The following is a 13,418-nucleotide window of genomic DNA, read 5'->3' on the forward strand; positions in this document are numbered from 1 at the left end:
AGGCACTATTATCAATTTTATAGGGTCCGTCTGGTTGAGTCCCAACATACACCTCCAAATTATAGGTGTGTTCGGTATATGTTGACGAAATCGACATCTGCCGCGAAATGACTCAACCATTTCATTTATTGTTACAAGTTCGCTTACAGCATTATGGACTTTGCATCGCTCAACAAATCCATCAAAAAACTGCCTGATAGGAGCAAATTTATCGTATTTTTTTCATTCTTTTCTATTATCAAGGTCGTCAAAATGAAGGGCCCTCAGCAAAAATTGAAACCGATACAGTGCAGTAAAGATGCCATGACCGCAAGACTCCAACGAAATAAGTGCTTTAATTTCATCCATATCTGTATTAGTGGCATCCCTTTCCCTACTATAATTTGCTCTAAGCTTCTGAATGTATTTGTTTGTGTGTTCAACTATTTTTTCTAGGACAAAATAGGGAAAATACAATTGCCAAGCTTCTAGAATAGTTTTTGTTTGTGGATTCCTCCTGCGTCGGTTTTTGGTGAGTCGAACTTGCTAACGTTTCTGAATTCTGACGGTCATGTTAGTGAATGTATTCGTTTTTTTTTGTGCAAATGTACCCAAAAACTAACGGTGGTAGAAAAGACTCTTCCAATTACACCAGAAGATTGAGTCCGTTCATTTCTACTTCGCGTTTTGGTTTTTTATGCCTCTACGGCAAATTCACTTTATAACTTTTTTTGTCCTTTCCCAAATAACATAGACGGACATTCAGGTCTTCCTGAGATTCATCGAGGTCAAGCAGCTCTTCTTCTTCTGACTGTTCTGAATTAGAGTTTTGATCGTTAGTCTCCAAAACGTCTTCACCTACCTCTTCATCACTTTTTCTCATGTGTGTTTTTCTTATATAAACACATAATCTACAAGTTAAAAAAATATATATTGTAAACTTTATACTTAAATCCTTATAAATTCAAAATAAACGTAGGGAACAAAAAATACAATAAACTTGCGATACAAAAAAAGACACAGCAAAATCAGAACTGAAAAAACTTAAACACAAATGTTTTCGGTACTTTACTACAAGCTCGCAGTCAAAGGTACCGAGTTCAAGAAATACGACCTATATCTCAACAATGTCAAACGAAAATTAAAATGTTTTTGGACCAGTTGTTAGTGGAAAAACCGCCTAGAGCATTAACGACAATAAACGAGGTGCGTCACCAGAGAATTTATCGACGCTCGGTCTTTTCGACCAACATGCTTGTTAAGGAATGGGTTAAGAAATAAACAACAAAGATACTAGATACATAAACCAGTGAGAACTCAACCCGGAAGTATTCAACCAAATATACGGGTACAAAAAATTAATATTTTTTGAAACTCATATTAGTTACGATGCTTCTTGTAGGATGAAGATTTTATCCTTTTTTTTAAAGAAACCTCCCAGGCTACTGTAATACTATTTTTCTACTCCCTTCTGTAAAATAGCTAATTACCCACCGATCTAGCGTGCAGAAAGCGTCACTTTATCACATCAGTTTCGTTTCCCACGAATCCGAGCCACTTCGCACATTTCCGGGATTTTTCCGCACAGATTTGGGAGCAATCGGTGTTTTCGGAGATATTTCCCACGCTTTGAATTTTGACTCTTGTGGATTCTGACGGTCATGTCAGTGAATGTATTAGTGTTGTTTAGCGAAAATGTACCTAAAAACTAAAGGTAGTAGAAAAAGTTACAAAAGTTACAAAGCTTCTGGATTCCTCCTGCGTCGGTTTTTGGTGAGTCGAACTTGCTAACGTTTTGCCAATCATCCGGTTGGCTTCTTCAGAGCTTGAATGAAACTGGCTCACATTTTACTCTGTACCTGCTTATATATTGTTTGACCGATCAAAAAATTCACTTCACCACCACCTTGCAATAGCAATGAGTCCCAAAGTAACACTACACTTGCCTCTGTGGTCCTTCCTTGCATTCAAAACATCACTGACCACATATTAAAAGTTCTAAAGAAGTATGACGTCAAAACCAGATTTACCACTTTTCCAAAAATCTCTCAACATCTTCCGTCCGCCAAAGATAAAATTTCATTTGAGATTCTAGGAGTTTACAGCATTCCACGCATATGCTGCAAAGAACACATTGAAGAACCGTTAGAAAAATATCAACTTGGCTCAAAGAACACGAATGAGCCTTACGACTAAGACAAATAAACTCATCAGATGCCCCTGCCAGTCGCAGTCAACCTCTGAAAAAGCCAACAGGAAGATTGGCGAAACGTCAGCAAGTTCGGCAAAAACCGACGCAGGAGGAAACCAGAAGTTTTGTAAAAATATGTTATACATGTTTTGACAGACATTTGTAATTCATCAGCATCAATGCTGGTTACCGTGTATAAATATAAAATGACTTCCACTTCGTTAAGTACTTAAGAACTCAGTGCTAGTTAAGATCTGATATATAAAAAAAGGAGGGCAGCGATGTGCAAACTGTAATAACGGAGTTTCTCATAAAAACACCTGTAAAGTGGTACCGGCAGGACATCTAACAACACAGATTGGGTAGGGGTTCTCTGATATGTTACAAAATTAAAAAACATTATTGGTTTACAATATACTGAAGACTGTCGTGATTTAATTTTAATTTACAGCGAATAGAGCGTGAATAACCAGTTCACTGTTTGTTTATTTGTACTCAATAAATGTTTGAAAACGTTTAAAATCTATTTTTAAAAAAACCTACTGCTCACTATATATATAATCACAGGAATATACTAGGCAAACGTTTGAGTAGAACCCGAATACTGGGAGTTCAAAAATTCATGTCCACGTTTTGTCTATGGGATTCTAAAATTTCATTACGCTTCTCATTGTTATAGCGATATAAGTGGACTGAGAATAAATGCTGGAAGAGATCTACATTTTAGTTGTTGTTTAAGTCTCTATGTCAAAACTCTCAAAGACACATATAAAAAAAAATATGTTAAATTCCGTTGAAGCTAACAATAATATTTTCATATTGTAAAACCGTTAATAGTTTTTTTTCTGCTCCCATCTGCAAAATACCTAATTACACACCGATCTAGCGTGCGGGAAGCGCCACTTTATCACGTCAGTTTCGTTTCCTATGGATCCAAGTCACTTCGGATATTTCCGGGATCTTACTGCACGGATTTGGCAGCAATCGGGTGTTTTCGAGCATTTTACCGCACGCTTTGAATTTCGACGTTTCTCAATTCTGACGGTCATGTTAGTGAATGTATTCTTTTTTTTTTTTGTGCAAATGTACCCAAAAACTAACGGTGGTAGAAAAGGTATGGTATGTAACACGTTCGGTGAAAAGTCACTCGTTTATAAAAGCACTGGTTCCGCTGCGCTCCGCCCATGTCAAATGCCGTTTACCGCAATTGTTGCATAATTAACCATAATAGGATTTTTTTATATATAGGTACTGATCCAAATATGCTTACGTTTTTATTGTTTGTTAAGAACGGATCGAATGCGTAATGTTCAAAGTTAAACGTACTTAATACCTAACACTCTTGTTGATAAAAGGCGTTTATTATAATTATTATAATTATATCAAAAGAAGCTAAAAAAATTTTTTCTGGCACATCGGTTCTTATCAGAAGCACTTTATCCTCTTAATTTTTTTAAATTCTGTATTGTAATAATCGTGTTCTTCTGGTACATTTTTAAAAGGTGCGTCTAACTAAATCAAGCTTAAATTTTATTTAAGCAAATCGATGTAGAAATTCTCAACATCGCAGAAAAACCCGATCCCTCTTAGGGATCGCCTTTTTTTTTCTAGAAAAGTGGAAATCTGTTCGTACATATTTGCCCGGACCGTAGAAAATATTTTTAAATTCAAATGAAGCTCGTTCAGACGAAAAACGCTACGTGCTATGAATTTTAATTTGGACGATTAAAATATCACATTTAAACCTCGTTTTTAGTTTTGTGCCACTTTTTTCCGCCGTTTGTATAAAAGTAGCGGAACAAAGAACGCATTAAAAAAATATCTGGTCAACGAAACGGTTTTCTGAATATATCATCTCTGGGATAAAATTACTGTTATATCTAGAATACTAGTGCCTACTCAGCTTGAGAGATTAATTCTTTATGGTTACATGGATAAAACTAATATGCAAAAAAAAAGCATTTGAAATGACACTTTACTAAGAAAACTATATTATTGTCATGTCATAACACAGGTCTACAGTGATTTTGATTTTTTAAAGCTGTTTGCTGATTTGCATATTTTTGGGGGCCCCTTTATCACGAAATTCCATATTTTTGCTCTATCAGGACATTTTTTTATTAATATACATATCTATGACATGAATATGTTTGTTTCATGATACGCATGATTTTTAAAGAATTGATTTTTATGAAATTAAACGTGATTTGGCAATACTGGAGAATACACAGAAACGTCAGTACAGCGTTGTAACCTGCTTCTACGCAGTTTGGTTGTATTGGTCGTCGTGCTAGTGTGTTGGCGTTACGTATTTCTAGTGTGCTAGAACGTATAAACATGGAAAGAAAATATTGTGCGAACAATCCAAATAACTTTTGTTATATCTGTGGTAGTTATGTCGCAGTAAATCAAAGCCAAACCATAATTTCTTTTGTGAAAAATGTATACCACGCTTATTTTGGTATAAAAATTGGCGACCAAGAAAAGTCCTTCAGAGTTGTGATCGATATTTTTGTTCATGTAATGTTTAAATATTCAACAGAAAAATGACACAAACAAATTGTGTATCCTAATCTTGACTATGCTATTCGATCAGTTCCTCATGGACCAGATGTACCGATGCCCACAGTCCAAAAGTACTAGAAAACGTCATATCATCAGAATCAAAGGAATCTAATTCGGACCCAGATGACTCCGATTTCACATCAGATTTCATAGAGCCCGAAGTGTTTAACCGAAGCGAATTAAATGATTGAATTAGAAATTTGCACCTTCGAAAAGATGCATCCGAATTGTGAGCGTCCAGACTTGGTGACAAGTATTTACTGGGAGTTGGCGTCACATCAAGTTTTTACCGATATCGTGAAAAAGAGTTACGTCAATATTTTACTTAAGAAGAACGGCTAGTGTTTTCCAACAATATTCCTGACTTAGTTTAAAAATTAAAAAAGAAAGGCTCCTAGTAGTGAACCTAGTTTAAAAGGCGTTTTATTGCACAATGGTAATGAACTAGCCTCGATTCCCGTTATACATTTTTCAAAAAAAACTTCCACAGGCTACTGTAATACTCTTTACAAAACTTTTTGATTCCTCCTGCGTCGGGTTTTGTCATCATCAATCATCCTGCTGACTTCTTCAGAGCTTAACTGAAACTCAGAAGTTTTGTAAAAAGAACTGCTGTGCATACTCTTGGTACAACTGGTGGGGTCATACAACATTTCTTTGATTTATTAATGAGTGGGATAGTCGAGCAAGAGATAGGACAGGAGGGCTCTGTAGAACAAGCCTTACACATGGTAATAAAAATGTATTAGTTGACCCCAAAAAAGTTTTGCTGCCACCTCTTCATATCAAACTTGGCTTGATAAAGCAGTTTGTTAAAGCGCTTGACAAAAATGGACAGTGTTTCAAATGTTTGTGCCAGAAATTTGCAGCCATATCTGATGACAATATAAAAGAAGGTATTTTTGTTGGGCCGCAGATAAGGACATTATAAAAGGATAAGGATTATCAAAACACAATGACCAATGTCAAGGAAAACGCCCGGGTTTCATTTAAAGTAGTAATTGATGAGTACCTTGGGAACTCCTGGGTCGAAAACTACGAAAGTATTGTTCAAAATATGTTACAACACTTTGATCGTCCAGAAAGCAGTTGCTGCTTTCACAGTTAAACTATTTTTCTGAAAATCTGAGAGTATTTGGCGAAAAACAGGGAGAGAACTTTTACCAGGACATTAAGGAAATGGCGGACAACTGCTGGATGTTAGAACGGGATATACCCTTAAGAACACATAGCCGAATGTCCGGACAACGCAGCTTTCTGGCAAAAAAACGAAGACTTCACTCAAAAAGTCTTATTTACTGAATAAAGAAATAAATTGTTTTTAAAATATCATTTTTTATCATTTTTCAAATCAGCGTACCAAAACTATATAATACCAGTTTTCAAACTAAAACTATAGGGCTGTGATAATCGGCAGGAACGAAACAATATGTTGGGTTAGGCGATGTTATGTGAGTGCGGGGCGCCTCAAGGTTAGCATACTTCCTTTTTGTGCTGAATCTGAAAAATGCTGAGCTTGAAACACAATACCTAACTTATTCTGATGATTAGAGTGTGCATTCACACAAGTGGATTCTTTTACAAAATATCTATATATACATCCAGATATAAAGTAAAAATTAAAAAGACATATTACTAACATATTTAAGAAATACGCAATAAAAATGGAGAGAAACCCGAACAAGCAAGTGTACATAAGCCACTTAGCGACTAAATAAAATCGTCTTTTAGCAAGTAAAATCTCTTTTACTTGACAAAATCCCTGGCTTCTTTCTTGAAGCATATCAGGCTCTTTCTATAAAAAAAATGCTATTTAAGATCATGATTAGAGGCTCTAACGAGTTTTTGTTTGTGTTTCCCTTGTGTAAAATAAAAGAGAATATAGATATATGATGTAAAAGACACTATTTTAAGGGGTTTGAAAAGTTTGATTCCTTGACTCTTCTTGGTCATAAATCTAACGACTCTTTTTTGCGCCATCAGTATTTATCTACTTGGGATTCCTTTCACCAGTTAATAATTCCGTATGCTATTATGGATTAAAAAAGGGCGAAATAAAAAAGCTTCAGAACATCTAATCGTATATTCAGCAAATGAGATAAACATGAACTTATCCGCGCAGGAATTAATAACCAACAAATTAAACAGATTCAGCAACTGAAGGGGCTCTGATGACTGATGAAATATATTAAACTGGCCACGTTAAGTATATTTACATACATTTACATACATACATAGAACACTTATATATGGTCAGGATGAATAAAGTATCGATTTATCTATTTATATAAGTGAGAAAAAAGGCAATACAGGGCTCAGTCAATCCATCAATGTATCATTCTTGTACAAAAAAACTGTTTCTCGTCGTTGGAAAATCACATCGTAAAAATTCTCAAAATTGCAGTCCTCGGCCGCTACGCTTTTTTTTCGGTGATCGACATCGGGAACAACGATCCCATTTTAAAGGGCGCAGCCCTGGGCAATTTTCTATTCGATCTGGAAACGCTTTTAGTCCTATGTTTTTCCTACATGTCTCCCGATTTTGACATTTTACCTGGTTGAACGACCCAGTGGCGTTTCCGGCAAAATCGATACCCGCCGCCGCCCCGACGATAAATTTAATATAAATCTTGACGACGTTAATTATTACGACGTCGCATCAATTATTGATAATTGGACGCCCCAGTCTGGTCTCTGCATCGTAATTATCGAGAGTTATCGATTACCAAATCGAATATTTTGAATTTATAATTTAAAACAATACTCCAATATACAAGACTCTACAAGTCATTATATACGAAGTTTTTTATGCACCTAAAAATATTTTATCAACAAAGTCAAATAATTATAATTTATTTTTACTGCAATTCTTCCTGATTTCAGTTCAATTTTATCGTTTATATGTTGTTAGTGCAGTGTGTTTCATTATAAATTTCCAAATGGATAATTTTGTTAATATTGATCCTACGATGAAGTTTAAATTACCAAATTTGGAACGCAATCAAAAATAAAAATTTTATCTGTCAAATTTTTAAAGGTCGACATTTTTTTCTAATTGAATACCCTGAATTGAATTCCAATGTGTCAATCGATTGCATTTTTTCTCCTGATTTATGAGTTGTCAGGGTTATTTTTGATGGATTTTGAATGATCGCGTATTTTTTCTAATATCGGATGTAAGGAAGTCTGTGGCCTGTGCCATTGTTGTTTTCATTTCATCAATATCTCCGTACCTTTTTTGTGTTTTTGTGATAAAAATGCCCACCCACTGAAAAATTTTGTGTTTGTGGTCAAAATTGTAAGGAAAAGAATGTCCTGTACACGGCTAAGTTGCCATAAGTACAAGGTAATTTTTTTAAAAAAATTAAAGATGGTTTATATATAATATTAGTCCCACGCGCAAACTCGTATATTTTGTGCTTTCAATAATGTTACAGCAAATGTGTGCAAATATGAGGACCTAATAGCATATTATTTTTCATTTAACCAACTGGAAAATAGACTTACCCAGATATTTACTGGTCAATTTAAATTTTAAATTGTGATACAATATGGCTGAATTTTCTGCAAAAATGTTTTTACCATGCATATGTTTTGCGAACGTATAAGAAACATCCATAATCGTAATTCTAGAATACGAGAGAAATGAGGATGGTTCTTTCAAGTGCTAAATAATAAGTACTAGCAATATTAATTTTTTAATTCCAAAACACTAACTTGTTTTATAATAGTCTTCAAGTTTTTTGGTTATTCTTTTAAAAAACCTACAATTTTTTAAACAAATTGCCCTTTGTCACTTTTCATAGTTATATAATTACTATACTTGCGGCGAAGGAATGAGCGTTTTGTTTATAGAAGCTGCTTCTTGAACATTCTTTCCGCTTTGATGTTTCTTGTGCGATAAATAGCATCTCAAGGTTATATTCAGACTGCTAACAGCGTGAGTTCGACTTTGCAATTGAATTTACAATTTGCAATTAGAGCTGCCATTGGTTAAAGCCGAAATTTTAAATCTCGAGCATGCGCAAGTAAAATGGACCTCCTCAACAATTATTTACATAGATGCTTCATGAGTTCCTGTAGCGTCAGCGTCAGTAGGGCCTCTATATGTCTAATAGCTATATGAAGGAAGTCAATAACTATTGTTTCAAAAATCACATTAGCCATGATAGCTGTTGTTATGGCAACTGGCGTAGTTAACTGTCATTATATAATAAAATATCATTAACGCAACATTTTGTGGGTATTTTAAAATGCAATCGAAATCAAACTACCGCTAGCAATAAGTATAAGAGATTATATCCTCACAGAGTGATTCCAAATAAAACAACAAAAAAAACAGGTAGATGGTTCGATAGATATTGAGATTTCCTTCGATTTAAAATAGAATCTCTCTTGCTGTGATTCCAAATATAGTATAGCAGCGGGACAGGGCACCATATGTAACAACAGTTATTGGCTTCCTTCCAATATTACATAAAACTAGCGATATTTCAAAATCTGTCAAAAATAACGCTAACGACTCAAATATATTTGAAATCAGGAGAAAAAATGCAATCAAGTGACACATTCATTTTTAAAAAATATCGATTTTACAAAATTTGATAAATAAAAACTTTACGTTATGTTTTTTATGGCACAATCGGGACGTTTAGGAAAAATGATCCAACTTTGATAATCTAAACTTCATCATAAGATCAGTATTAACAAAATACAACGACTACACAAAAGTAAATGCTATGTTAGTACTTATAATAATTCCTGATCGCTAATGTAAAATACAACAGTACAAATTAAAATAGGAAGCATTATTCAAATGTTGCTCGTTGTAGGCAATAAGCGCCTATAAAATTACCAGCTAAATGGTAAAAAAGAATGGTACATAAAATAAATCGAACCATATATCACTGGGATCAAACAAGGCTAGAGAGATTTTTTCAAAATTATTTCGATGCGAGGAAAAAGTTGGAGGAACTATTTGATTCCCTACAAGGTTGTATTATAGTTATCAATAAGTTATAAAAATTAATTTTTCAACTACAAGTATTTTATTGGTCACTTTAATCTACGTTAGCACCAACATATAAATATGTCTGTAGCTAATGAGAAACAGCTGTACCATCTGCAATAACAAACCCAAATTAGAAGTTTATCCATTAACCCACCTACTGCCCTTTTTACTTAACCAATGATACACCGCTAAAATGAAATTAGAGCTATCTTTACTTAGAACGCAGAATATTTCCTTAAGGATTTGTTCCTTTATCGAGATACGGGGGCAGTAAAAATGTTACAGTATTTTATACCAATTGTAATTGTCACCTTGCATGATGAGGTCCGACGCTGCCGGAGTCGTAAGCTGAGCTGGCCGAAATCGCAGCATCCTTAATTCCACCCGACTCCATTCCCAATGGTGCAATACAAGACTCTGAAAAAGAGAACCACATTTTAACGTTACGAAATGAAGTCCCCCTTTAGAAGTTGGCGTTTCCAGTTTAATTTTTAACAATGCTGGCAATATTAGCCTTCTTCATGAAATAAATTAAACCCTGATCAATATTGAATATTGAATGCGGTTATTAAAGGTCATTTATATTACTCGGTGAAAGTTATTGGACTAATTAAAATACGGTTAATACCATGTTTTATGTGAACAGAACTGTCGTCACGTCTCAACAAAGCAATAAAAATTTGATTTTTTAAAGAAACTTTCACAGGCTACTGTAATGCGATTTACAAACTTCTGGATTCTTCCTGCGTCGGTTGTTGGTGAGTCCAACTTGCTAACATTTCGCCAGCCATCCTGTGGGTTTCTTCAGAGCTTAGTTAAAACTGGCTCGCATTGTACTCCATACTTGCTTATATATCGCTTGAGTAGGCGGAGCTAAAGGCGGGGCATGGGGACATGAACACTGTTTCGGATATTATAAGACCTAAAATGGCCTAAATGAACACAAATGGATATCAGGAAAAAGATTCACGTTATTCTTATGGGCAAATCCTACGTCACCTACGGAACTCAATCTTAAATCTGTTAAGGTTTCTTTTCTATCACAACCGGCGAAAAATTTTGTCACCCATCATGACTCTAATTTTTTTTCTACGGACTTCCTAAGATCCACAAATCAGCACCACTGGTTCTGCAACACATTCTCTAGTAAAATATCTAGCTTTCTATATTACAACCCTTTACAGGGAAAACCATTACCTTAGGATACCCTGTTTAATAAAATCCCCATTCCTGAAACTCTCAACATTACTTTAAATTACTACCCTCTCATTTTAATTGAAAAATGCTTGTCTGAAACAGGGTTCCCTTTACAAGGGTCACATTATTTAACAAACGTCGGCAACAGCTATGGGTTCTCCGTTATCATGTTATGCTAAATTAATGATTTTTTTATTATTTGGCCTCAGGATCAAGAATCCCTACCAGATTTCCTTTCCAATTACATAAATTACATACGTTTTAGGATTGAATTGGAAACTAATAATAATCGCTCATTTTTAGATACATATTTGATATTAAGCATTCCATCACAAATTACAACCCATCACTTGTCCATGTTGCCCTTCCTAACATTCAAAACATCACTGACCACATACCAAAAGTTCTTAACAAATATACCGCCAAAACTAGATTTTCCACTTGTCCGAAAATATTTCAACATCTTCGATCAGTCAAAGACAAAAAATAAACTCATCAGTAGTTGCCGAACACAATCTCGAAACCGGATGTCCCTTAATTTTAAACCGTTTTCGAGAAATTATTTTTTTCTTGGACCCTTGCAAACGCGATTTTTTTTAAATACTTCCCGACCCCCCAACCCCCCCAATTTCAATAGATTCTGTTGGGGGGCCTATTCGTCTTCAAATGGCTTCAAATTTCGGACACTTATCGTGTTTCACAGCAATATCCAAAAAACAGTCAAAAATCTAAAAAAATAAGATGGATGTCGTGGTTTGATTGGACTCATTTTTTATTGGTTTGTGTAGCTCGTGCACGGGTGAAAAGGAGCCAAATTTGAAGGCAGGGTTGCAAACCGTTCAAAAGATGTAGCGAATCAAGGTCTTCGGGGAAACGGAGAACGGAGAACAGAAAATAAAAAAAAAATTTTTTTTTCAACTCTCATTATTTGTGTACCAATGGAGGTCCCCTATCGTCGTCAATGGGCGGGGCAAGTTCGTAGCAAGTAGCGCGAAACAGATTTTAACTTTGAAAAATGTCTTTCAAGTCTCGCTGAACTTTAAAGTTACGACAAACTGTGTTAAATATTACTATTTGTACAAATAATAGCGTTGTCGAATGATGCATTTTCAAATATCTCGCGTGCTCTGTATAATTGATGAAACCCGAAACTCTCTCTCGACAGAGTTTACGACATTGTTCAAACCAAATAATCGAATTTTTAGCAGTTTTTCATTTATCACCAATATTTTACCCACAAAAACCGAAATTTTTAGGAAGTTTTAGATTTTTTTGCCCATAAACGACACACCTTGTATACAGGGTGCTTCAAAAAAATGTATACACACTTTGAACTTCCATAGAAAATTTATTTACCGTTCTACAAAGTTAAATTCCAGGAAAATAGAAAGCTGAAAGTCCAATGTAAATGAAACATAAATAACAAATGTTAATACTGTTCAAATTGGTGACCTGCAGCATCAATACAATTCTGAGTACGAGTCACCACTGATTCTGTACATCGTATCAAAAGGTCCAATGAGATTTCTCTACACACTGCTTGAATCTCATTCCAAAGAATGTCTAGGTTACGTGGTTTACGTTTGTACACCTCATCTTTTACTGTGACCCACAAGAAGAAATCCAGTGGTGTAAGGTCTGGAGAGCGTGCTGGAAACTCGATTGGCCCCCTGCGTCCCATTCACCGGCCCGACAAATTTTGATCCAGGTAAGCTCGTACGTCCCTGTGATAGTGCGGCGGAGCACCATCTTGTTGAAAATAAAAATCATCATTACCGTATAATGCACGAATGGCAGGAAATATGCAATCAGCAAGCATTGTTAGGTAATTAATACCACTTACAGTGCCTTCAAATCGAAAAGGTCCAATGACAAACCGCACCACACACCAGCCAAATTTACAGCTTTTTCAATTGTAATGTGAGGATTTTCTTCACCCCAGTAAACACAATTGTGCCTATTGACAGTTCCATTAAGTTCGAATTGGGCTTCATCCGACCAAATAATGCTACCCATAAATCCCGGTTCACGTATCACCATATCCTGAATCCATTCACAAAATTGCAACCTTCGATCTGGATCGTCGTCATTTAGCTGTTGCACCAGCCTTGGAATGTAAACACGATATTTGCCTCTCTTCAGAATGCGTAGCACGCTGCTAGCACTTACATCACTTTCACGTGCCCCTTGCCTTGAAGATTGGTTAGGAGAGCGTTGAAACAGTTCCAAGACTGCCGTTGATGACTCATCACTTGTAGCTGTTCGAGGCCGACCTGAATGACCTTTATGCACATTACACACTGTTCCATGAACTTCGAATTTGTCTCGTATGCGTGTAATTGTTAATCTTGAAGGTGGTTCTGTATCATACTCCCTTCTCCACTGTCTTTGAACTTCATTTACATTCTCAAACTTCCAGTACCACTTAATAACCTGCTTACGTTCTTCAAAAAAACGTACGTTCCCCATGTTGAT

At 35.5% G+C, this 13,418-nt stretch overlaps 1 protein-coding gene across 2 annotated transcripts in view; it reads right to left on the reverse strand.

The window, feature by feature from the left end:
• LOC132707617 (discoidin domain-containing receptor 2-like) overlaps positions 1-13,418 on the reverse strand; it is a 226,835-nt gene that overhangs the window by 156,316 nt on the left and 57,101 nt on the right. For both annotated transcript variants that reach the window (XM_060679521.1, XM_060679522.1), the window contains exon 2: positions 10,058-10,163. In XM_060679521.1, coding sequence (XP_060535504.1) covers positions 10,058-10,163 — 106 coding nt within the window. The remainder of the gene's footprint in view (positions 1-10,057; positions 10,164-13,418) is intronic.

This window comes from Cylas formicarius, unplaced genomic scaffold, assembly GCF_029955315.1.
Source record: "Cylas formicarius isolate icCylForm1 unplaced genomic scaffold, icCylForm1.1 PGA_scaffold_9__14_contigs__length_23061073, whole genome shotgun sequence".
Lineage (NCBI taxonomy): Eukaryota > Metazoa > Arthropoda > Insecta > Coleoptera > Brentidae > Cylas > Cylas formicarius.